Source organism: Corythoichthys intestinalis, chromosome 9, assembly GCF_030265065.1.
Source record: "Corythoichthys intestinalis isolate RoL2023-P3 chromosome 9, ASM3026506v1, whole genome shotgun sequence".
Lineage (NCBI taxonomy): Eukaryota > Metazoa > Chordata > Actinopteri > Syngnathiformes > Syngnathidae > Corythoichthys > Corythoichthys intestinalis.
Genome location: NC_080403.1, coordinates 16,045,166 through 16,070,683, shown reverse-complemented (window position 1 = coordinate 16,070,683; position 25,518 = coordinate 16,045,166). Strand labels below are relative to the sequence as shown.

The 25,518-nt window shown below is 41.2% G+C and overlaps 2 protein-coding genes across 8 annotated transcripts; one reads left to right on the top strand and one right to left on the bottom strand.

Annotated features, from left to right (window-relative positions):
* Nucleotides 1–484: 484 nt before the first annotated feature.
* On the bottom strand, nucleotides 485–6,848 carry snrpb (small nuclear ribonucleoprotein polypeptides B and B1). Its single transcript, XM_057845076.1, has 6 exons — nucleotides 6,693–6,848; nucleotides 4,785–4,936; nucleotides 4,542–4,653; nucleotides 3,828–4,110; nucleotides 731–856; nucleotides 485–656 (listed from the first exon to the last, which is right to left on the bottom strand). The coding sequence occupies exons 1-6, from the start codon at nucleotides 6,693–6,695 to the stop codon at nucleotides 616–618; spliced, it is 717 nt and encodes a 238-aa protein (XP_057701059.1). The 5' UTR covers nucleotides 6,696–6,848; the 3' UTR covers nucleotides 485–615.
* On the top strand, nucleotides 6,792–25,384 carry LOC130921332 (E3 ubiquitin-protein ligase RNF182). 7 transcript variants are annotated; one of them, XM_057845073.1, is made up of 7 exons: nucleotides 6,876–6,912; nucleotides 8,587–8,648; nucleotides 11,384–11,578; nucleotides 14,753–14,998; nucleotides 15,080–15,147; nucleotides 15,564–15,875; nucleotides 22,042–25,384. In XM_057845073.1, the coding sequence occupies exons 4-7, from the start codon at nucleotides 14,848–14,850 to the stop codon at nucleotides 22,357–22,359; spliced, it is 849 nt and encodes a 282-aa protein (XP_057701056.1). In that variant the 5' UTR covers nucleotides 6,876–6,912; nucleotides 8,587–8,648; nucleotides 11,384–11,578; nucleotides 14,753–14,847; the 3' UTR covers nucleotides 22,360–25,384. The 7 variants fall into 7 exon arrangements, with proteins under 7 accessions (XP_057701057.1, XP_057701054.1, XP_057701056.1 ...); XM_057845070.1 differs by lacking the exon at nucleotides 6,876–6,912 and adding an exon at nucleotides 7,127–7,313; XM_057845071.1 differs by lacking the exon at nucleotides 11,384–11,578 and having other exon boundaries at nucleotides 6,824–6,912.
* Nucleotides 25,385–25,518: the final 134 nt, after the last annotated feature.

The following is a 25,518-nucleotide window of genomic DNA, read 5'->3' as shown; positions in this document are numbered from 1 at the left end:
TTTCATTAGTTTAGTTTTTAGTTGTCCTGTTCGCTCATTTCCGTAGATAAAACGTCACGTAACCAGCCATTAACATCATGTCATTCAAAAGTTTTGGCGGTTGCGAAACTTTCGATAACTTCCTAATTTTCCTCCAATCACATTTGACTTCTTGATAAAACCGTACTAAACGTCACGTTAACTCATTTTAAGTTTTCTTTTTGCATGTTCGTTTATTCTACAATCCCTGCATTCTTTCATTGCACTTTATTTACATGTGTACATTTCAAATATTTAATACAAAAAAAATTAAATCAAATTTTGCACTGTACTGCCTAATTGTAGCTTTTTTAACCATGTGAAATAATGTTTTAAGAAAATAAATTTTCACTTTGAAATAAATGTAAATTTAATTTTGTTTGTGAATGTTCTCAGTGACCATGTTTTCTTAATTTTACATGATGGACCTAAAGGACCATGAAATACTACAACAACAAAAAGCGGCTTTTATCAAACATCTTTATTGAACTGGTTACCATCGTAACAATCAGCACACCATGAAGCAAACATCCACTTAAAAAATCTCCTTAAGAAACAAAAAAAGTAGGAAAAGAACATTTATACAGTGCGTGCCCTTCAAGGACGAGGGGGCGGTCTCAGGCCGGGAGGTGGCGGTCCTGCCGAACAAAGCACGCATGAGGGCATTAGTCACATTTGGCAATTTGCTACAAATTGATGACAAATCGATTACCTCTCATGCCAGGCGGTGGCGGCCGCATGCCAGGAGGGGGCATGCCCATGGGAGCGCCTCTGCCCGGGGGCATGCCCATTGGTGGACCCATTGGTGGGCGCATGCCTGGGGGCGGGCCCATCATGCCTGTGGAGCAGCAGCAGCCAATCAATTTTCATAACTCATAAAAACAGTTTTTGAAGGACTTTATCCTTCAACTTTACATACTTTTGAAGACCCCTAAGACGCTATATATTAAAACTTAAAAAAAAAGTCCATTCAAAAAAAAAAAAAAAAAAAAAAAAAAGCTAAAATACCACCACGAAAAGAAAAAAAAATCATTGAGCAAGGCTGCTACTATGAATAAAACACTAACCAATTATCAAATGAATTGACACCTATTTTGATAGTCAACAGATTATTTCGATACAATGGAGACCTAACAACGTTCCAAATCATTTTAAGTCCCTTTACTTTGACTGCCACTGACACCAATAGACGTCCGATCAATTCTGACAGGCACAAAAAGTCTGCAATTAATTAGGCAGTCCTGACACATTATTTTTAAAAATCTTGACTCTCAAGGATCGTAGATACCAGCCCGTGGTCAGTATTGTTAATAACGGCGTTAGAATATAACAGTGTTATTTTTTTCTGTAGTGACTAATCTCATTACCGGATTTTTCAGAATATAAGTGTCACCTGATTATAAGTCACACCAGCCATAAAATGCCCAACGAAGAGGAAAAAAACATTTATGTCACATAGAATCGATAAAATCCAACACATAGAACAGATATGTCATCTCGAAAGGCAATTTAAATAAAAATACAATAGAGAACAACATGGTGAATAAGTGTTGCAGTATAATAATGTTACACGATGCATGAACAACAAAATGCGAACGTGGCTGGTATGTTAACGTAACATAGCTATTAACAGTAATTCAGATAACTATAGCATAAAGAACATGCTGAAAAGTTTACCAAACCATCAATGTCACTCAAAATCACCAATATAACATGTAAAATGATATAATAATGTGTTAATAATTTCACACATAAACCGTTCCAGAGTATAAGTCGCACCCCCAGCCAAACTATGAAAAAAACTGACGTATCGCCCGAAAAATACGGTAATTACTTTTCTTATCTTTGCAACACCGTTACCGTTACTGAGGATGTAAAGGCTTGCGTTACTATGCGTTACTACTAGAGGTGGGAATCTTTGGGTACCTAACGATTCGATTGCGATTACGATTCAGAGGCTCCGATTCGATTATAAATCGATTATTGATGTCACCCAAACCCCTCCCCTTTTGATGTTTTGTACATTAGTTCCAAAATAGTTTAAAAATCCTATTAGGCTAAACCAAACTAATATTTAAGTATCAAGTTAACAGTTAAAAACATTAAATAAAATACTAAAGTCCCCATTCTGTATCAGCAGCTTTAAACTACATTCAATTAATTTAATGATGTGAATCAACCGATAAAGTTGATAAAATTGCTCCCGTTATTCCATAATTTCCCTTCTGTCTACTTACAATATGTCAAAGTTGTAAACTGTTTTATTATTCAAAGATAGCAAAATCTTGACTTGAATCTGATTTAGGAGCCTTTCAGATAAAAAGTTAATTAGGTTCGCGACAACAGAGCCTTCTAGAGAAGTCTACTGCTTTAAGATGGCGGCTGTTTACAACGCGGCAACTACTAAACGGCAAGCCTGTCGTTTCGCATCTAGTTCTTTTTATATGTTTTAACATCGCAGTCGTCTGTCATTTAGCATCTAGTTCTGCATATATGTGATATCTGCTACAGCCGTATGTGGCCGTATGTTTGTGGCAACTAGCAACATGGCATTGTTTGAACCAGCTGTCGGCCGCAGTCAGGTATTTTTGTTTTTTTATCTAGCGGCATGAGTTGAACATGATATTTGCTCCCGGTCCGTTCCTCATTGTGTCCTGAAGACCGCGCTGACTGTGTTTTAGTTCTGCTTTACCTGGTATAATTCAGTAATCGGAATTTGGATGTTTGTGAATTGTTCTCGAATCTTCCACAGCCACATCACGAATAATCTAAGAATCGGAAATTTCGCACACCTCTAGTTACTACGTAGGTTGAATGACAAGAAAAGTGAGAGACACGGATTCACGGAGACAGCAGAGCGGGAGTGGGGAGGGAAAAAAGACGTTGTGACGCCGTTGCAAACGCGTTGCGAGGTGGCTCCAATAATAACTGACTGTAGCAGATAGCCTACAAACTAGCCCACATGATGCTGCGATAGATACGAAATGAGACTCACCGGCGTTACTAAACAGCCGCCATCTTAAAGCAGTAGACTTCTCAAGAAGGCTCTTGTAGAGAACCTTCCTAGCGAACCTGAGAAACTTTTTATCTGAAATACTCCTAAATCGGCAAAATCTTGACTTAAATCTATCTTTAAATGATGAAACAGTTTTAAAACTTTAAAACTAAGTAGACAGAAGGGAAGTAATGCAATAACGGGAGCAATTTTATTAACTTTAATGGTTGATTCCTAACATTAAATGACTTCCAAACATAGCAAAGGTTACTATATAGATATCGCAATACCCCTGTTTCTAGCTAAGTTTTGGGTAAAGATTTGGGCTAAGGCCAATTGTGCCAAAAACCCTTTGAACTTCACACAGTATGACCTATGTTTTTTTGTTTTTTTTAATTAAAAACTTGAAAAGTAACCAGTTACTTTGCCAAGTAACTAATTACTCATACATTCAGGTAACTGAGTTACTAACTCGATTACTCTTTGGGAGAAGTAATTTGCAACTGTAATTAATTACTTTTTTAAAGTAAGATTAACAACACTGCCCGTGGTATATAGGTACCAAGTTATAAGACCACAAATGACAGAGGAATAGCTCAAACTGACAGTATACACACCAACAATACCCTAAGTGATGGCTTGGACAAATGATTGATACAAATACAGTACATCTCTAGACTATACGTGCTAAATTTCATTGTGGTCCGTCCACAAATAATGGAGAAATAGCTGTAAAATATACACAGCCACCAAATGTTGTTGGAAAACCCCCAAAAATAATTGTGAAAATCTAGTATCAGGAAATGGTGCTTACCCGGAGGTGGAGCCCCTCTTCCCATGGGCGGCGGGGCACCTCGTCCTGGTGGGTATTGCGTGGGAGCCCCAGCGATGCTGGCCCCCGCGGCGGCAGCGGCCACTGTGCCCCGACCCTGTGGTGTCATCACCTGTTGTGAAGGACCGCCCACTCCCCGGACGGGACCCGCCAGGCCAGCAGGGGCCTGGGGCATGGGAGCGCCGGCCGGGACACCGCGGCCTGCCGCCCGACCCACACCAGGACCTCCAGCCACACCCGCCAGAGGGACGCGAGCGATGCCCGTCTGGAAGAAGAAAGCGTCACATTCACTCAAAAAGCGTCAATATTATTTCTACTTAAAAGAATATAGTGTTAACTCTTTCAGTGTCATTGATGATGGACGTCCAATTGTGAAAAAGAGTTTATCCCCAAGTAAACAGCTAATCTATATAAAATCGCTTCTAAACAACCCATTTCAAATGGATTGGACGTCTAGCACTTTAAAAAATAATCATTAAAAACATTGAGAAAATGTATCAATATGTTTTAAATTAAAAATGTTTACGTAAAAAAAAAAAAAAAGAAAAAAGAAAAAAAAAAAAAGGAAATGTTAGTAATATATTTTTATTTAAAATATGTTTTAAATAAAAATGACAACTGAATTATAGACTTTATTATTAATTTGAATTGTAATTAATTTTAGTCCCGAATAAATATATAAATAAGACTACTTACATCTTTAGGCGGCGGGCCCTCTACTGTCATGGAGACCAGGTTCTCCCCTCTAAGCAGGACCAAACCCAGGACTCTCTTCTCCTCTCGTTCGGGCTGCTTGGTGTTCTTGGGCCTGAGGATTATCAACGGGTTAGATGAATTGGACATCTATAATTGTTACCGGCAGTCAAATCAGTTAAACACCATGAAATCAAATTTGTAGGATCTATCGGTAAAAATCATCTTTGCAGGGACTGCGCTTACTTGATCTTGCGAAACTCGTCGCAGTCGCACAGGATAAGGTTCATGTGTTTGTCGAAGGCTTTGAAGGTCCCGATGAAGATTCGGCCGTCCTGCAGGATGCACCTCATGCGGAAGTCGATGTGCTGCAGCATCTTGCTACTCTTGCCCACCGTCTCAAAGGCACAAAGGACAAAAAAAGTCACCACCATTTCTGTTTAGTGCTACGCAACACAGCACAGTCAGAAGACCAGAGGAATATGTTTAGCTAGCAGGCAAGGGAAGCTAAGCGTAAGATAGCATCATGTAAGCGTGATCATTTATGCACTATGAAAATATATTATATTCGCCCCCCCTTAATACTAATTCGTGTTGTACCAATGCCATTTTTTTTTTACTCGATACCTATTACGACATCGATTCGCTGCCACTCTCCCACTTCAAACAGATTGGACGTATACTAGCGATAAACTAGTAACAAACTCAGAAATTAGCGAAATTCACAACAGAAGGTTGATTGGCCGCCACACAATTGGACATTATCACAATCTTGAGAAGGGCGGCAAGTACCAGGCAGTGTGAGTAGCTAGCGGCCATCTTGGGTAGGTGGTTTGAAACTAGATCTCAAAGAGTACATATTGCACTTGCCTGGTACACCAGACTCACCGCTGTTCCAGCTATTGAGTCTGGCCACCATTCAAGCAGATACAATTTCCAGGGCGGAGCAAGCCACAGCAAACAGACAGCGGAGTGGACCAATCAGCGACGGGCAGACGTGACGTTAGTAAACTGACGAGGGAAGGACGAGGGACTTGCGCGCGGAAGTAAACATACGAAGCGAGCGGAGTTTATTCAACATTGCTACCGCGAGACAGACTGTTGTCAATGACTCGTGTCGATGTGTTTTTGGTAATCTAAAACCGATTTTACTGTGGATTGGAACATATTCTCGGCTCTCCTGTTGACCATCTGTGTTGTGGAGACGACTTTCGACGCGCAAGAGTGACGTTGCTCGTTAAGAACACGTCACGCAAATAAACGAATCTGATTTGTCTATTGATTTTGTACCTGCTCGAGAGCCCGTTAATGGGATGGTTCCCAGACTATTTCTCTCAGTGTTTGAAAAATACAGGGAGAATAGTCTGGCAGAGCCAGGCAAATATTGCACAGCATCTGTACTTTATTTTCTATTCAATTATATTCCCAATATTATCTTTTTTCTTGCTATTTACTACTTCCCATACAGATGACGTCATTTCAGTGCTGTATCGATACCGATCCTGATAACACCATAGAAAAATAGATTTAAAAAAAAACTAATGATTGTAAGAGCATTGTGTAATATTTTAAACAGAAAATTTCTTGGATGTACCAGCCATCTGATCATATATCTTGAAAAAAAAGAAGAAAAAAAAACTTCAAATCATCAAGAATCAGGACATCCCGACTGAATACATTGTTGGGGTATTTCATCGAGAAGCTACTCGAGATCACCAGATACTCAAAATCAGGCGGCTCGTAGTCAAACTGCAAAATTGGATTGGACGTGCAAAATATGTGATCGGGACATCCCTACTTATGACCATTTTCATTGAAATCAGCATATATTAGTCGAGATCGCACAGGTCAATATTTGCTCGAGTCCGACTTTAAACTTTTGAATGAAACCCTGTTGTATGGTCAAGACAAAAGCTTTCTAGAGCCCACAAACGGCGTTGATTTTAATCAAACTGTTGAAAGATTGCTGGCATCGATTTAAAAACAAATCAAAACAAAAAAATCTCCATTCGCAGCGTACGTAAACACAACGTTGGCCTGTTAGCTTCCCGCTTTGTCGGCGCTCATTCAAAGACTATCGAAGACGAAATTTAAGTCAATTTGGGTCGCGCGGGATCGGCCGTCGGCTCATCTAGAGCACCGGGACTCACTCACCATGTTTGCGGTTCTGATGGCTCCGATTGACGCCGGATTCACCTGACAAAACCCAAAATATTGAGCCGCGGAGGTTCCGCCAAGCCCGCCTTTGCGAGAGATTCACAGGAAATTACGTCAAATAAGAGCGCCCGCCGTCCCCCCTCAACTCAAGCACCGTTCTTTGGTTCCGAGTAACAATCTGTGATTTGTTCTCAAATGAGTCGACAGAGGCTACAACGTAAGCAATACGTTTTTTTTAATGGAATATAGTTGAAAATGATATGAAATGTATCAATTTCGATCATATAAATGGAAAATAATGCAAACTACGCAATTTTTCTCTGGCAAAACATCATTGAAGCTGTCGCAGAAATATGACGCAAACGTTCGGTTCGTGGCTGCAGCCAGTCGTGTGCGTGTGGTCATTGCCCGATCTCTGGTTACCATGGTAACCCGGGATCGCCCCCGCGCGCGCCGCCGCCGCAGTGCGCGCCCGCGCCATCGAACGATCGCCGACATGACGTGACGGTGGCGCCCGGCGACGAGTGATCGATTACGTCGGAAGCCAAATTCAGTGATTGACTAACAGCCGTCAACAAGTCGTCCGTGCGCGTGCGCGTGCGCGTTCCCGTGCATCAGGTAAACATGCGAAACCACCGCGTGGTCACGTGACGTGCCACCGATTGCTTGTCCTTGTTGCGCAGTCGTTTGTCACTTGATTTATGTGACGTCACCCATCGCACTTTATAAGGGACGAGTGAACATGCTATCTGGTTCTCAGTGGGCACCCCACCTGCACCACCACAGCTGATATTCCTTGACTGATGATGTAATACGCTCGTTGATGACGCCAGAAGCTAGTGATTTTGTTTGCTCTTGTTTTTCCCCCACTCGATTTCATAATGTGCAAACAAAACACTAACTGCTGATTTGTCGGCTCAGAAAAGTGGGCAGAAATATCTAGTCTTCTGTCAGATTTTGTCCTCTTATCAGATTTTTCTCCCAAACCTTTTGAGGCGGTGAATAAGCACTCTTACATTCAGTTGGACTCTAAATATCCAAAGGTGCTAAATAAACAAGTTACATTATAAACATACATGTGCAACATTAATATGGTGTAAATACGTATATGTTTAATGGTGAGAATGCCGCGTGCAGTCGAATTGAGTGCAGTTACCTGGCGGGATGTGTGTAAGGAGAACTTTCCTTTGGGTCTATGACCAAGCCTCAGTACATAATTCTTTATAGAAAGTTTGTGGTCTTTACGGTGGCCCCACGGCCCCCCCTATAAATTTGTTGGCCACCCCACTTGCCATTATATCGTTAGATTGTTGTAACATCAGTTATGCATTACATCCAAAATGCACAGCCAGGCAAGCACCAAATACACCAAAGTATATCAGTAGTCGTGTCCTTAAGTCTCTCTGATAGCTTCCCCCTGACCTTTTTACTGCAATAATATAATGAAAACCTGAAATTATGGCTTTTAGTTTTGGTGTGCCACCCCAAGATTTTAAGTGGCCCCATCTGGCCACCCATATGAAAAATTTCTGGAGGCGCCACTGGGTCTTTACTTCGAACCTGCTGCATTCGAGGCCGTTTTCCAATGCTACGCGCGTGCACAGATCCGCAAAGTTGCAATTTGAAAACACAAAGATGTTTCTATCCAAGAGCTGTCACAGTATTAAGTTAAGTCAATAATAACCGTATTGGGCCGAATATAAGACGGTGTTTTTTGCATTGAAATTAGACTGAAAAAGAGGAGGTCGTCTTATATTCGCGGTCTAGACGTTATACCCATTCACGACGCTAGATGGCGCCAGATATAGCGATGTTCTGTCATGACAGATCTCAGCTACTCTCAAGTTTAACCAGTTTGCATTATTTTCTTGCAATGTTTTTCCTTATTCAGATTTGTTTGAAAGAGAGGGGGTCGTCTTATAATCAGGGCCGTCGTATATTCAGGCCAATACGGTAAGTTTGCACTGAAATGTCACTGTCATTACACTGCTAATGCCATAACATTGTCACATGCATCTCACTAAGTACAGCGGTACCTCTGCTTTCGAACGTCTCCGCATACAGAATTTTCAGGACAAGACACGCCTCAACGGGGAAAATATTGCCTCTTGTTAAGAAAGAAATTTCAGGATAAGAAAAGCAAAAATACAGTATGGCTGTTATTCATGGCTCCCAGAGAACGTCACATACTTATAGCTGCGCTGACATGGGCTATTTCCTAACATTCCTGGCATCCAATTGGCAAAGAGGGACCTCTACTGTATGTGTATGTGTGTATCCCAGCGGCCTTTTCATTTGCCACTCATGTTCCGACAGCTTTGTGAATGTGTTAACTCTTAATATTTACTCTATTCTTGTTTTATACATGATGCACAATTAAGATTTCATGTTTATTGTGCAATAATCTAATTGTAACATGTATTTATTACATGTTTTGATGCATTTTATGCATTATAAAAGATTTATGTCTGAATTTGGGGAGCTTGGAATGGATTAGGGCATTTACATGGAAAACGCGTCTCTACTTATTAATTTTCTATTTAAGAAAATACTTCCAGAACCAATTAAATTCGTAAGTAGAGGTACAACTGTAATATGTTCTCAGACAGCTGTCGAAATCTGGGTACAGCATATGCAATATTTGCACAGTTACATTACAGCATTTTTGTACTGTTACATCAATATCCATGCACAAACTGTCAACTTGCATTATCATATCAAGTCAGCCATCTGTCCCCTAGTCAGAGTACTTTAAATTGTCATATACAGTGGTATGAAAAAGTATCGGAGCCTTTTGGAATTTCTCACATTTCTGCATAAAAATCACCATTCATTGTGATCTTTGTCAAAATCACACATATGAAAAAAACTGCCTGATTTAGCTAAAACCATCCAAACATTTACAAGTTTTCAGATTTTAATGAGGATAGTATGCAAACAATGACAGAAGGGGGGAAATAAGTAAGTGAACCATCACATTTAATATTTTGTGCCCCCCTTTGGTAGCAATACCTTAAACAAGACGCTTCCTGTAGCTGCAGATCAGTCTGGCCCATTCTTCTCTACAAAATTGCTGTAGTTCAGTCAGATTCTTGGGATGTCTGGCATGAATCGCTGTCTTTAGGTCATGCCACATTATCTCAATGGTGTTCAAGTCTGGACTTTGACTTGGCCACTCCAGATTGTGTATTTTGTTCTTCTGAAACCATTCTGAAGTTCTTGGATCATTGTGTTGTTCCAGCACCCATCCTCTTTTTAGCTTTAACTGTCTGACAGACAGCCCCAGGTTTTCCTGCAAAACATCCTGATAAACTTATGAATTCATTCTTCCATTAATTATTGCAAGTTCTCCAGGCCCTGAGGCAGCAAAACAGCCCCAAATCATGATGCTCCTTCCACCATGCTTCACAGTGGGATGAGGTGTTGATGTTAGTGAGCTGTTCTATTTTTCCTCCATACATGACGTATGACTTGTGTTACTTCCATTGATGAACATCCAGACTTTTAGAGATAGTTTTGTATCCTTTCCCAGCTTTATAGAAATCAACAATCCTTGATCCTTTTTGATAGACCCATAATGCACATCAGACAATGCTTCTCATCAAAACAAATCTTACCAGGTGTGTGTGTTTTATAGTAGGCAGGGCAGCTTTAAACCACTCATCAGTGATTGTGCATACACCTGACTTAAATAGTTTGGTAAAAATTGGTTTCAATTGCTCTTTAAGTCTCCTTAGGCAGAGGATCCACTTACTTATTTTCCCCCTTCTGTCATTGTTTGCATGCTATCCTCATTAAAATATGATAACCTATAAATGTTTGGGTGGTTTTAGTCAACGCAGAATCTGTTTTTACATCTGTGTGATTTTGACAAAGATCAGATCACATTTGATGGTGATTTTATGCAGAAATGTGAGAAATTCCAAAATGTTCAGATACTTTTTCATACCACTGTATGCATTGTATTAGTAATACATACTGTAAAACCTAATCCTAATATCACTTGCTGCTACTCACTGATTCACTTTATTCCCATTTGTCTACACCGTTTTGTTTGATGTGGTTCACGTTATGGCTAGGGCTGCAGCTATCGGATATTTAGGTAATCGATTAATCTATCAATTTGTTAGTCCGAATAATCAGATTACGAACATTTCATGCGTTGCAGAATAAATATTAGGATATGTGAAAGAAATAAGTGCTTATCCTTGCAATAATATTTATTTTGGCTTGCTAAGATTACACTTTCAAAAGAGCATTAGATGCGAACACAAAATAAATTCCTGAGTGTTTCATCAAATTATGAAAAATTGCACTTTCATTTCACAAGAGCAATAAATGCATTTAGAAATAAACTAAAATACCCGAGCTTAGCCTCAAACGATATGAAAATAGATATGAAAATAAATAAATAAATAAACAAGGATCTTAGTACAGTAAAAGAACAATTGGCTAACTTGCATAGCAAAAGTCAGCTGTCTTAAATGCTATAAAATGCTAACTCTTTACAATGCTCTTAACAAATCGGTCAAACACATATTCTCACAAAAACTGCTAAATCTACTTCCAAACAACATAATCAATGCATAAACATGTTAGTTCAAACAAAACATACCTTATGTTGGTTTTAACAGGGAGCAGCTTTATTTACACTAAAAGATATTAACCGGTAACACTTTATTTGACAGCTGCATCATACGACTGTCAAAAGACCAAATGAACCACCATGAAGTTTTGAACCAATTGGCTGCAAAGCTTCATTGCTTCAAGAAACTTTGACCATCTCTGCTCCGTTGGGGGAGACAGTCAACTTCTGATGCCACCTGCTGTCAACACTGTTGTTGTCCAACATGCCTCCTAGCATGAATTGCAGCACTACAGATGTAAATCACAATCAAAATTCATGATCTGTGCTAATTATTTCTTCAGTTACTGTTCCAGTTGTTACATTAATTGATACTTATGGTATTTGGTAACACTTAATCTGACAGTGGCACCATAAGACTGTCATTAGACAATCATAATTATGACATGACACTGTCATGAGCATGAATGAATGCTTATAACAGATGTCATTTAGTGTTATCTGGCAAATGATCTCACTTTTGAATGGATGTAAAACATCCGAGCTGGACATAAATAGAATTTGTGACATAATATGCTGGATGACGCTTAATGACATCTGTCATAAGCAGGGCTGTCAACAAACTTCCAGGGGACGGGGACAAGAGACCATTATAAGGCCCCCCGCCCCACCCCTGCCACTGGCTTGTCACGACAACATACACAGTACTTTTAACGCTTTGCAAGCAATGACAGTGTAAATTTTCAAATTATTGAATTTGAGAGGTACAGTTAAGTTTAACAGACCGTAATGTGATGTGACACAATATAAACAAACAATTTACTTCTATTGTCCCATGTAGGCTACAATACAATACAACTGAGAGTGCTATGCCTGCCTGTTAAGCAACAAAACAGTATAACCAGGGGTGCACATCATTTTTTTGCCCAGGTTCTCAGAGGAGGACCTGGAGATGTGACTTGGTCCTCTTTGAGCTTAAGACCGACCCGCCTGATGCGATAAAATTATGACAAGCTTTACTTAGAGCCAATTACCTTTAATTAATTATATTAACAATTAATGCTTGATTAACATAAACTGGCACAACAAAATTGCCATTACTTTGAAGTGAAATGTAAAGAAATAAACATAAAAGCACTAATTCAAAATAAAGGACATTATGCGGCTCACACATTAACTCCAAGCCTTTGTAAAAGTCGGATGTCCTCCTCATAAGAGCTCAATGAACGTGCATGTTTAGCTTTGTGAAAGGCGAGCAAAAACACGTTTGTCAGTGCATGGCGCTTTTCTTCATTAACTTTATTCCGCCACTTGTCCGTAGGGCGAGTGGGGTCCTGTCTGACATCGATAGTTTGCTTAATTGCCACATGCTCTGTTTTTTTTTCGTGCTTTTCAAAGTTTGGATGGCTGAAATTCTTTGACCCTACATAAAATACGCTGCTCTTATCAGCGACATTGGGATTCTCATGGCAAATTTTGTACCATATTTCCGTGCGAGCATCATTTGCTTCTAGCCATGGTACCTCCTGCAGCCACTTTTCAGCAAAAGTCCTTTTTTTCGGTAGCGCCGGTGACGTCTCTGTCGTCTGTCTGTCTTTTGACGGGGGTGGGGGAACACGGAAATAATTTTTCAGTGGGTCCTTCCTCTTTGACATTTTGAGAAGTAATTTTCTCGTGTCCGCCGCAAACACAGTGGTCAGCCATCGGTACGCAAAAGCGTATGGAAACCGTTGAGCGCCAGCGCGTTTGTCTACGTCCAGTACGCATGCGCGCATGCGGACCACTTATGTGCACCCCTGAGTATAACTAAACATCCTGTGCCTGCCCCCTCCACATCGCTGTAGTTATCAAGCCCTCAAACAGTGATGCGCCTAGATTTTTTGACAGCCAAGTCATTTATAACATCAGTGAAATCCAGTTTTGAGCGAGCTCAAGCTCAATGGAGAGCATGGATAGGTTGTTAAGCCTGCCCTGGGATATGGTGGAGCATAGGTAGTTTTTTATTATTTTTATTTTACTGAAGACTCACTCTCCTCCAGCTCCAGTCACTGGCAAAGACAAGAAAATGAGTAGCAGTGTGCAGAGATCAACATGAATACTTTGTAGACCCATGCCATAGATGGCATTAAGTAGTTCTAGTGGTCCCAGGTCCTCCTCAAATATTGCAGTATATATTTTTTTCAGGTGACAAACCTGGTCTTCAAGTGACTCTGAAAAGTCGTTTTTGTATTTTTCTGACAGTTTTGTGCGTGCCGATTTAATGCTTTCAGTGGTCATTTTCTGAAATCTTCAGAAATTGCTGTTCCACTGCTGCTCGTTTGTGCTGTTTCGTTGATGGATTCGTATTAGCGTTTGCTACAATACACAGTGGGTTGTAAACCCAAGAGAAATCCAGCCACAGGACCCGAGTCTGTTCAGCCTCGCGCACCTGCTCCCGACAGACTAACATATATCCTTGACCTCCCCTCACCTTCTCTCTCTTTGGCGCAACGCGAGGAGCATGTCTTGTCATACTGCAGCTCAATAGGCTACAAGGGGCCAGTTGAAGCGACAGACTCGAATCAGGCTTTGGTCACTGTGACGGCGAATGTAAACGTTCAGTGTTAGCGGCTGTTGTTCACTTACCGACATCACCGTCCACAGCCAACTCTAGCCCTAATTCTCTGGCTTCTGGTCCCCCTTTTAAAAAGTTCATTTTTTTCTTGTCCACCTCTATGATCTTTATCTATTTTTCTTTTTTCTTTTCTTTTCTACGCACCTTATTTATGACGACTCGCCATGTTTAGAGTTTATAACAATGGCAGATTTTAATTTCCCGCTTCAGGGCACGTACGTAGTGTAGCCTTGAGTGTGCCAGAGCGAGGTCAAACCATTGTCTGCTAAGACAAAGGGGTGAGGGGGGCATTGTGCAAAAAAAGGAAAAAACATATATTTGAAATATTTAATATGTTAAGGTTTTTAAGTATATATCGACAAGAACATAATATTTAATCAGACAATGATTTAAATAATAAAGAAAAATCTTAATAGAAAGTAAAATAAATTAAGGGTCATTCAGGGGCCCCTATGGTCCTGAGGCCTGCGACAACATACCCGGTTGCCTCCCCTGTCGACGGGCTTGGTCATAACTATTCAGTAATGCCCATGATAGTGTCATGTCATGATTACGACTGTCTTATGACGCTGCTGTCAAATAAAAGTGTTCCCTATTCACACAAGTAAATCAACAAATAAGCCACACTGAACTATAAACCTGCTGGATTCAAAATGAAGGAAAAAAGTAGCAGCTTATAGCCCGAAAATTACAGTACCTAGAGTTTTGTGACAGCAATTGGCAAATTTGGACTTGTCTATAAGTTAATCACCAAATCATTTGTTTGACCCTTGATCAGCTCCATTGGCAAAATGGTTGTCTACTGCTTTGAAAGTCGCAATAACGATATTTACTGATTCATTTGATCAATTGATGAAGGTGCGCAGTAAAAATTGGTGACTGGCGCCCAACTTGGATCGGCGGCAACATCCGATGAACCGGGAAGCGAGGCGGCGAATCCTCCGCTCGGGACGATGAGCCGAACCGAGGGGGCGGAACCCGTGGGTCCGCCGGATGAGTGTCGGATCTGCTACGACCGCTACGACACCCGCGGCCGCAAACCCAAACTACTGGCCTGTCTGCACCGGGTGTGCGCCAAGTGTCTCAAGAGGATGCTGGATGTGGGTATGCACACCCACGGGCGCCGTTTTGCCTCCTGGTCCGTCATTTTGCTCTTTGCCTGACCACCTTGAATGTCGCCTTCAGGCCAGTCGTCGCCGTGCGTTGTCACCTGTCCTTTCTGTCGTGGCAAGACCAGCGTACCACCGGAAGAGGTGACTTCCGCTCATCTTTCTTCCTTCCTCTCTCTCCCCCCCTTGTCCTTCCTTTCTGACTGTATCCCCTCATTCCCTTCTCTTTCCTTTTCCCCTTCTCTTTCTCCCTTTTTTCTCTTGCTCCCTCCTCCTTTCCTACCTTTACTTTTTCTTTCCTCCTGCCATCCCTTACGCCTTTACGTCCTTCCTACTTACCTAACATCCTTTCTCACTTTCTTCCATCCTTTCCTGACCCCTCCCTCCCTTGCTTTCTCTTTTCTGTCCTTTTTTCTTTCCCCCCACTTCTGTCCGTCCGTCCATCCATCCATCCATCCATCCATCCATCCATCCATCCATCCATCCATCCATCCATCCATCCATCCATCCATCCATCCATCCATCCATCAAATCCTGCTTCTCCTCTTTTGTTTGCGGAGGTGTGGGGGACAGAGGACGAGCGCCGCCTCTTGGCAGTTTTGTCACGTCGGGATCGAGGAGGGCGGCGCGGTGACAACGTGGAACCGGGTCTCGGGGACGTTCTGCCAGATGGCGCCAGGCCTCCTTCCGACGGCCTGCTGATCACGGTGGCGGAGCTACCGGCAGAGTGGCCCTCTCCAGACTCCCCGGACGGTCTAAATGCCGTGGCGCTCTACCGCCGGGCTGGCCGAGACTCTCTCGCCGTTCCCCGCAAGTGCGATTCCTGGACACGCAGCCGCGTCCCCCGCTGCCTGCTGGGGACGCTGTGTCTGGTCAGTACTACACCGGCACTGGCGTCTGGGAGAAGGGTCGAGCTATTGCCCGCAGTACTCGCCAACCGCGCCCCCGCTTTCAACGAGTAATCAGATCAAGCTTCGTCATCTGCCAACCGCGCCCACCTGCTTTCAACGACCCTAACCCTTACCTTAAAATAAAACACTAAAGACAAGTTTCCGAGGTAATTCCGCTTTACTTCCGCATGTCTGCTCGAAACTACCGTTTTATAATTTCTCCATCCAAAACAACAGTGGAGCTGGAGTAACATTACTGATGAAAATCCCTTAAAAAAGACAATCTGGAAATCTCGCATCCATCTGCCATCATCATGACCAGGGCCATGCAGAGAGCGATGGAGGGGCAGGTGCTCATAGATCAAAAGGGCCACATGAACAAAAGTGAATACACCTAACAACAACATAACTTCCAGTTTAACAAGCTTTACAGTATAATTGGCTGTGACATTGACAGACTTTAATTGGGAGGGGTAAACAGTGAATAGAAATCAACACTGTCATCAACAGTTTCTGGGTGTGATTCAGTCAGTCTTTGCTTCTTCCTTCAACCCATACGGTGGGCAAATAAGTATTTAGTCAACCACTAATTGTGCAAGTTCTCCCACTTGAAAATATTAGAGAGGCCTGTAATTGTCAACATGGTTAAACCTCAACCATGAGAGACAGAATGTGGAAAAAAAAACAGAAAATCATATTGATTGATTTTTAAATAATTTATTTGCAAATCATGGTGGGAAATAAGTATTCGGTCAATACCAAAAGTTCATCTCAATACTTTGTTATGTACCCTTTGTTGGCAATAACGGAGGCCAGACGTTTTCTGTAACTCTTCACAAGCTTTTCACACACTGTTGCTGGTATTTTGGCCCATTCCTCCATGCAGATTTCCTCTGCAGCAGTGATGTTTTGAGGGTGTCATTGGGCAACACGGACTTTCAACTCCCTCTGCAGATTTTCTATGGGGTTGACACCTGGAGACTGGCGAGGCCACTCCAGGACCTTGAAATGCTTCTTACGAAGCCACTCCTTTGTTGCCCTTGCTGTGTGTTTGGGATCATTGTCATGCTGAAAGACCCAGCCACGTCTCATCTTCAATGCCCTTGCTGATGTAAGGAGATTTTCACTCAAAATCTCTCGATACATGGTCCCATTCATTCTTTCCTTTACACAGATCAGTCGTCCTGGTCCCTTTGCAGAAAAACAGCCCCAAAGCATGATGTTTCCACCTCATGCTTCACAGTGGGTATGGTGCAATTCAGTATTTTTTTTCCTACAAACAAGAGAACCTGTATTTCTACCAAAAAGTTCTATTTTGGTTTCATCTGACCATAACACATTATCCCAGTCCTCTTCTGGATCATCCAAACGCTCTCTAGCGAACTGCAGACGGGCCTGGACGTGTACTTCCTATAGACCCTACCCACGTGACGTCACAACTCCGCTCTCCTGAATGGTACCGCCCAATTGTCCGTCAAAACATAGTGTTAACCTGTTACGGCTACGTACATTCCTCCTATTTACGGCGTGTTTTTCTGCTCCTTAACATTAATAATCAAAATGGTGAAGGCGGGTGTGGCTGTTGGTTGCACTAACAGAGAAGATGGAAGGAGAGACTTTTTTTACCGTATTCCGAGGGATCCAAAGAAGAGAGCGAAATGGACGGCTGCAATTCGACGTGAAAACTGGGCACCAAAAAATCACCACAGACTATGTAGTAGTCATTTTATATCCGGTAAGATGCATTTAAGATATACTTAGAGGGTTTTGGGCTGACAAATAACCACTATTAAGATCATTGCTAGGCTAATCGCCGACAACATACACGTATGTATGTAGTGAGAGTGCTATCGCTAAACCATATAAACATTAAAAGCCTTAACTCCATTGACAAACGACATGAAATACATTAGACTTGACAGTGGATGTTAGCAATAACAAAAGATTTTGAATTGAAAATTTCGTACTCACCTTTCCAAGCACAAGATAGATTCCTGCCGAATTTTGGTGGACGAGGACCTGTTTCACCCAACCAGCAACGAAGTATTTATAAGCCTCCAAGCTCTTGAAGTTTTTCAAATTTTCGTGAGAATAGGCTGATTTTGTGTGGACAAGATAATTGTAAATATCAGCGTAGCAGATGTCAGGCAGACAGGGCGAAGACAGTGGGTCGAATAACATCGATTTGGGCATCAAATATGGATCTGGCGACTGTATAGAACGAAGCTTTTCCACATAACGCCTTTTATACAACACATCCAATGAGTTTACGGCATCAGAAAGCACCGGGTCTTCCATGAAATGCATTTTAAATTCCTCGATCAATTGAAACCAATGCTAATACAGAGACAAAATGACGGACAAGTGGGCGGAACCATACAGCGAGCACGTGGTTTTGTGACGTCGGTGGGTAGGGTCTATAGCAGGGGGACACGTCTGGCAGTGCATGATTTGAGTCCCTGGCGGCGCATTGTGTTACTGATAGGAGCCTTTGTTTCTGTGGTCCCAGCTCTCTGTAGGTCATTCACTAGGTCCCCCTATGTGGTTCTGGGATTTTTGCTCCCCGTTCTTGTTATCATTTTGACGCCATGGGGTGAGGAGGGAGTTGAAAGTCCGTGTTGCCCAACGACAGCCCCAAAACATCACTGCTCTAGAGGAGATCTGCATTGAGGAATGGGCCAAAATACCAGCAACAGTGTGTGAAAAGCGTTTGAAGAGTTACAGAAAACGTTTGGCCTCCGTTATTGCCAACAAAGGGTACATAACAGAGTATTGAGATGAACTTTTGGTATAGACCAAATACTTATTTTCCACCATGATTTGCAAATAAATTATTTAAAAATCAAACAATGTGATTTTCTGTTTGAATTCCACATTCTGTCTCTCATGGTTGAGGTTTACACATGTTGACAATTACAGGCGTCTCTCATATTTTCAAGTGGGAGAACTTGCACAATTAGTGGTTGACTAAATACTTATTTGCCCCACTGTCTATCAAAACTTCCTTACTCAACTTGTTCATCTGAGAAAAAATCAAATTAAATGTTCACTGAGCCACCATCAGCACAGATTTATCAAAACGTATTTAATTATTAGAGAGCTTAAAGATGTGTACCTTTCTAGATAACGTTGTGAAGAGAACGGACAAATATAGTTGTCTATAGAGACACATGGGTCGAAATAGCCTTGGGGTGGGGGATGGGGGTAATTCATTATTAACTCATTCACTCCCAGTCATTTTCACCGGTGCAACCCCCTTAGCTCCTGGCCGTTTTACTGGATTTTGACTGATTTTGCAAGGCCCACAGAAAATTTATGTTCTATTGCTATATAAACATGGAACCCACCTAAAGAAAGATTAGACTCTCTTCTTTCAGCAGGAAAAAAAATAGTTCATGTCTTTTTCCATTCTTTAGAAATCAGCATTAGAAAATAAGCTTAGTTTGATCAATTTTCCAATTTCTGATGAAAAAACGGAGAAATTGAGCTTTTTGTAAACGCATACATTTCAAACATAACTTTGACTTTAACACAGCTATTTTTTGCTTTAGTTACATCCCAAACATCTGAATAATGCTTTCCTTTTACAAAATAACATAAACAACAAGACAAATAGAGCTTTTGATAGCAATTTAACAATTTATTTACACATAACTAACTGAGAGATGACGCTGTTGTGGCCGCGAAGGCCGGGGTAAACTTTTCCCTCATTGCTGCCTGTCTCATAGAGATGGATTTTTTTTTTTTAGTATTTCTTTTGTGGTGACCACTGCCTCGTGGCGGAGTTCGCCTAGGGAACCTGTGTTCCTGGGGGGGAATTGGTTTGGCCGTGTGCGTTTCCGGCTGAGTCGGAGGAGGGTGCGGGGGACGCGAGCAGGGGATGCGAGCGGGGGACGCGAGCGGCCAAGCACAGCGGCGCGGGCTCTGCTCGGCGAGAAGCACAGACTCAACGGCATTGTCCGCTGGACTGGTGGTCCCGATCGTTCTGCTCGGTCGTCCAGCGTCTGGCATCTCGGGGATCCTCCCGGTTGTTCTGCTCGGTCGTCCGCCGCCTGGCATCCTGGACGTCCATTCGATGGTCTTCCGCCAACGCCCCGGCAGTTCGTTCCGTTGAATCGGGTTACGGATCTTACCAAAAGCGCTACTTTTCTCCAGTGGCCAGTTTTATTACTTTAAAGGGTATTAAAACACTAAGGGGCTGTGAGATATCAATAGAACCGTTATGTGGCAAGATAACAAATATTAATAAAGCTAACAAAAAAATAAATCAAATTCATGAGCAATTATCGAAAATAGATCGAAAATTACGGACATTTCCGAAATTATTCCGGAAACAGCCGAATGGGGCGGAGACGTCATAACAAGGAAACAATAGGTCGAGGCAGGTGCCATCGTTGTTTATCGACGAGAGAGTTGCGTTCGTGTTTTATCAAAAAATCGCTAAAATGGTTCAAACCTGTCATGCTATGTGGTGTACAAATAGCCATCTGTCGCAATGTAGTACCCATGAGTTCCCGAACACGAGAAAAAGAGCTGGACTACGCAGACAATGAGTAAAGTTCGTCAGTGCTAAGAATCTTGCAGATCCAGCCTCCGGCACGGTTTTGTGTGATGCGCATTTAACACCTGAAAGCTATACGAACTATGGACATATGAAATCAGGTTTTGCTAAGAAATTGCTGCTGAAAGCAGATGCGGTGCCCACCTACACGCGCAGCCACCTAAATGTCCCGAGATATCAAGAAAGAGGACGATGACTGGCTCTGATGAGACCACCCCACCACCCCAGACAAAGCAAAGGAGGTAAATGGCCAGAGTGAGTACTCTTTTATAATAAAAACATATCACGCATTGGATATAGGACTGGACACATGTATAAATTATCGCTCGTAAAATATATACAAAAAATCCTCTAATCCCATTCATATTTGTGTCGGTTGGCAGAGCGAAAACCGATGATAGCACAATAAATGATAATTATTCTATACATTACTTTATTTTGCGGTCACGGTGTATCAGCTTTACGAAAAGAAATGCAAAACAAACCAGTGTTTCCCACACAATCTGTTGTTGCCGGTGTTTCATCAGTGTGATTGCTCACCTTAATGATCCTTTCATTAGGCTGCATTGGTTTTCGTTTGGGCTCAAATTTATAACCCAAAACACCAAAGAAAGGTTCATAACTCTCATCGTCACCATTAGAAGAATGTTCGTTACGTCGGATTCGTCGCTGCAACTAGAAACAAAATTGTCCGCCATCATCGCCACCATTCAGTACGAAGCACTGAGCCGGTTGTTTCCTTATAGTGACGTCACGCACACAATATGCTAGATTTCCGGGATCTCGGGGGCGGGTCGTTTTAGCTTGACAATTGATCCAAATTTCTATCATTTTCTTGGTGTTGCGATGTGTGTAATTACACGAAGTGGCATGATATGAATCCAAAAGGCATGCGTTTATGGATAAATGATGAAATATTAGCATTTCCCCAGGTGTTGTCATACCCTTTAAAATGGATTTTCAGCATTGTGCTTTGGAGCTAAGTTGAATCAGAACCTAGAGATGTGTCTTGTGAAAAAAAAAAAACATAAAAGACGTATAAAAACGTCTTTGGGACACTGAAACAATTAAAAATAGAACGTATTCATACGTTTTTGGAAGCAAATGAGTTAAAGTAGAAAACTATATACGAGAAAAAAAAAAAAAAAACAATAAACCTGGCGTAAGAATTTTTACTCGAACAGTGTTTAATAGGGTAACCGTTTGTTTTCAACCACCAGATGTCCTCAGATTCCTCACCACACACCCAGGTCTCACAGGAACAGCGTGCATTTGCAAGTGGGTGGGGTTAGACACTAACTACTAACTACAACCGCAATTCATGTTGTTCTTTCTAAACCGGAAGTTTGGAGCAGAAATTTTCCAAGATGGCGCCGCCCATGTATCGCTCAGGAAACTTGTCTGTATCAAATTGAAATTATTTTAAACAAATTTAAAATTTTTAAAAAATGTAAGACAGCATGTAAATTCTTGAATTTTGTGCCAGTGTAGTTGGACGTCATTTGATTCCCAAATTTTTCTAAAAACAACATAACCTATGTCATTTCCTTTGTCATCATCCCTTTTCCCCGTCATGGGACGCTGAAGGCACCAAAAAGGGGCACGGAAGGATGGGCAAGTACTGCGGGCTGCAGCTGGACCTACTTGGCATCTTGCGGCGGTGGCCAACCGCTATGTGCATCTGCGCAGGTGTACTTCGGCTCCCTGCCGGTGGGCCTCTACCTCCTGATGCTGGCGCACACGTGGGCTGGTGTCCTTCTGGTCAGCCTGGTCCCGTCCACGCTGATCCTGCTGGTTCTGTATGGCTGCTGCGAGTGCTTGTCTCACCAGCTACTGGAGGCGCTCGCCGCTCGTCGCCGCAACGACGACGGCGCCGTTGCGATCGCGTCGGTCGATGATGACTAGCTGGTTGCCACCACGTGACTTGTCATGCTGTCACGACTGGCGTGAACTTTTGGACTGCTGATTTTTTTTTTTTTTTTTTTGTATGTGTGCATCTGAGCCATCCCATGCGCCACAGTCACTTGAACTCATTGACGGATGTCAAAAATGTCCACACATAGCCCATTTGAACCCTTTCAGTGCCATTGTAAGGCATGGACGTCCAATCATGTGGCATCCACTCATCCTTCTGCTGTGAGTTTGAATGCATTTGTCACTATAGTAGGCATCCAATCCTTTTAAACTGGGAGGGATGGCAGTGAATGAACATTTAATCTTTATTCATTTAGTCTTCATTGTAATGTTTTTTTGAAAATTAAAAAGTAGAACGGGAAACGGAGAAAGAAAATTCTATTTAAAAGAAAAAGGAAAACTTAATTTTTTTTTTACAAAAACTGTCACTATACTTTTTAATAAATTTTAAAAATATATTTAGTTTTACATTTAGATTTAAAACAAAAAAACTTTTTTTACCTTTAGAATAAACAGTACTGGGTTTTTTTTTCTTAAATTTTAATTAAAAAAAAAAACTTCATAAAAAACATTTTATGTATTGTTACTTTTTTCTCATCAAATTAAAACACACACACACACAAAAAAAAACGTTAATTTGCTGCCAAGCTCCCGCTTGAAATGAACTGGGTGATTACAAGGGTTGGGCATCATTTGAATTTAAACGGTTCCGATTTCACATTTCGATTCCGGTTCCAAACTATTCTTGATTCTGATTCTTTTAATAGTTTGGGTTTAAAAAAAAAATCATAGTTTATATTAATTTCTTAACTTCTCGATTATTTTTAAATTAAATGAATTTTTAATTAACTTTGCTATGAATTTCTCACAGGGCTATTTTTAACTTGTATTTAAATTAGGGCTGTCAAACGATTACAATTTTTAATCGAGTTAATTACAGCTTAAAAATTAATTAATCGTAATTAATCGCAATTAATCCCAATTCAAACCATCTATAAAATATGCCATATTTTTCTGTAAATTATATATATATTCTGTAAAATAAATTGTTGGAATGGAAAGATAAGACACAAGATGGATATATACATTCAACATACGGTACAAAAGGACTGTAGTGGGCATTTCACTCTACTGTCATTTAAATCTGTGTATGCTGTCCTCACTCCGAAGCGTCTACTTTTTCCAAAGCTAGACAGCTAGACTTCTTCCTTTTTCATCTGATTTATTAATAAAATGGCCTCAAACCATTGTCCTCTTTAGACCGTTGTAAAACTACAAAAAAAAAAGTACACAAGCATTGCATTAGCAACAACGTTAGCTTAGCACGCTATACAGGTTCACTAAACATAAACAAAAAGCGTCTCATACAAAAAATATAACATTTCGCTTACTAACATAATATGTACATTCTTTACAACAACCATACTTACGGACAAATCTTGTCCAAAGATCATATAAGCACAACATTATCAGCCCGAGACGTCGTGCAGCCATAATGAAATGGAAAGAAAACAATAAACCATGTCGCAAAGCGACCACAAGAGTTCGCTGTTGGACAGCACAAAAAGTCTTGCTGTAAAACTTACCAAAAGGCAGAATACTTTCTGAGCGGGACATGTGCGTTAATTGCGTCAAATATTTTAACGTGATTAATTAAAAAAATTAATTACCGCGCGTTAACGCGATAATTTTGACAGCCCTAATTTAAATATCAGTCTTTGAACTTGAATATGATAGTTTCTTTCCACAGGAGTGCATTTTCACAAAGATGTTTATTTTTGAAAAGCTCATGGAGAAAACATTTACATATGTTCTTTTGCCTATGTTTTAGAGTGTCTTATACTGCAGGCATTTTTACATGTTATTCAGCTCCCACTAATGGGCTAACCTGGTGCAAAATATCAAACAAACAAAAAAGCAATTTGTAAATCCCAGTCCAGATTAAAAGACGGTACAGTATAAAATCAGAAACAGTTTTTGTTGAGGAAAATTATCATATCTGTCTTCCCAGGCAGTAAGCGTGAGCGTTCTGGACATAAAGTTATAAATATGAGAAAACGAGAAAAAGTTGCAAGTATTACATATGGGGAAGGCAGTTGTAGGCCGCTAAGCACTTTACATACATGTGCCTTAGCTGGAAGCTACGACGAAGCATTAGTATAAATTCTTCTATTGATTATAATTTGATGTAGATGAGGCAAAATAGTAAGGATTTCCTTATTTGTAAAACGGATTCTGAAACAAAAGATTCTTTTAATACTGTTGATTTTAATAGTGGCGGCAACATGCTACATAAAGTATGTAGCTGCTTATATAGCTAAATTAGCCCGATGTAATCATATGACTTATTCTCGTACTATTCCATCCATCATCTACCACTTAGTCCAGGGTCAGGTCGCGGGGGCAGCAGAAGACGGACGTAATTTATTGTTTTACTTACCTGGTTCTAAATGGTTAGAGGACCGGCGCGGCGTGTCAAATTCGCGGCACTCAGCTATGCACTACTCAACACTTGCATTCCATGAAACCGGAGGTGTTTAATCATATTGGTTGTGCACCCACCTTTGCATGATATAGCTGTGTTGCAAATGTTACACTGAGTTGACTGTTCATTTTTCTTTGTGAAGTTGAGCCAAACATTTCTGTCCATGGCTGAAATCAAGTTGCAATGAACAAACACATGCTTCATGTGGCTTCTTCTTCGTAGTGTTTGGCAGCTATTTTTTTCCGATCGGTGGTCAGGGGATCGAAACATGGAATTGAAATTTTAAAATTTGAACAATTCAAGGAGAATCGGAGTGTTAGTCCCGGATCCCATCGATGCTCCATGCCCAACCCTAGTGATTAATAGTGATAAACTCCTTAAAGGAGGGTACATCTTCACCATGCAGAGGAAGAACAAATACAGTATAACTTTTTAACTCATTGGCTAACTTTGGCAGCGCTACAATGGCACTAAAAGGTTGAATAATTGATTCTCATTTTGTTGTCAAATCCACAAATAAACAATATATGAAAATGCAGCAAATCAGTAAGGTTTTTTGTGAACAACCGAGAAAAACTTCAACTTCAGGGGTCCACGCTAACCGCGTGTTTCTTGCTGAGCTAGGCTGGCTGATTAAGCTAAAGCGTGGCTGTTTTTCTTTTGGT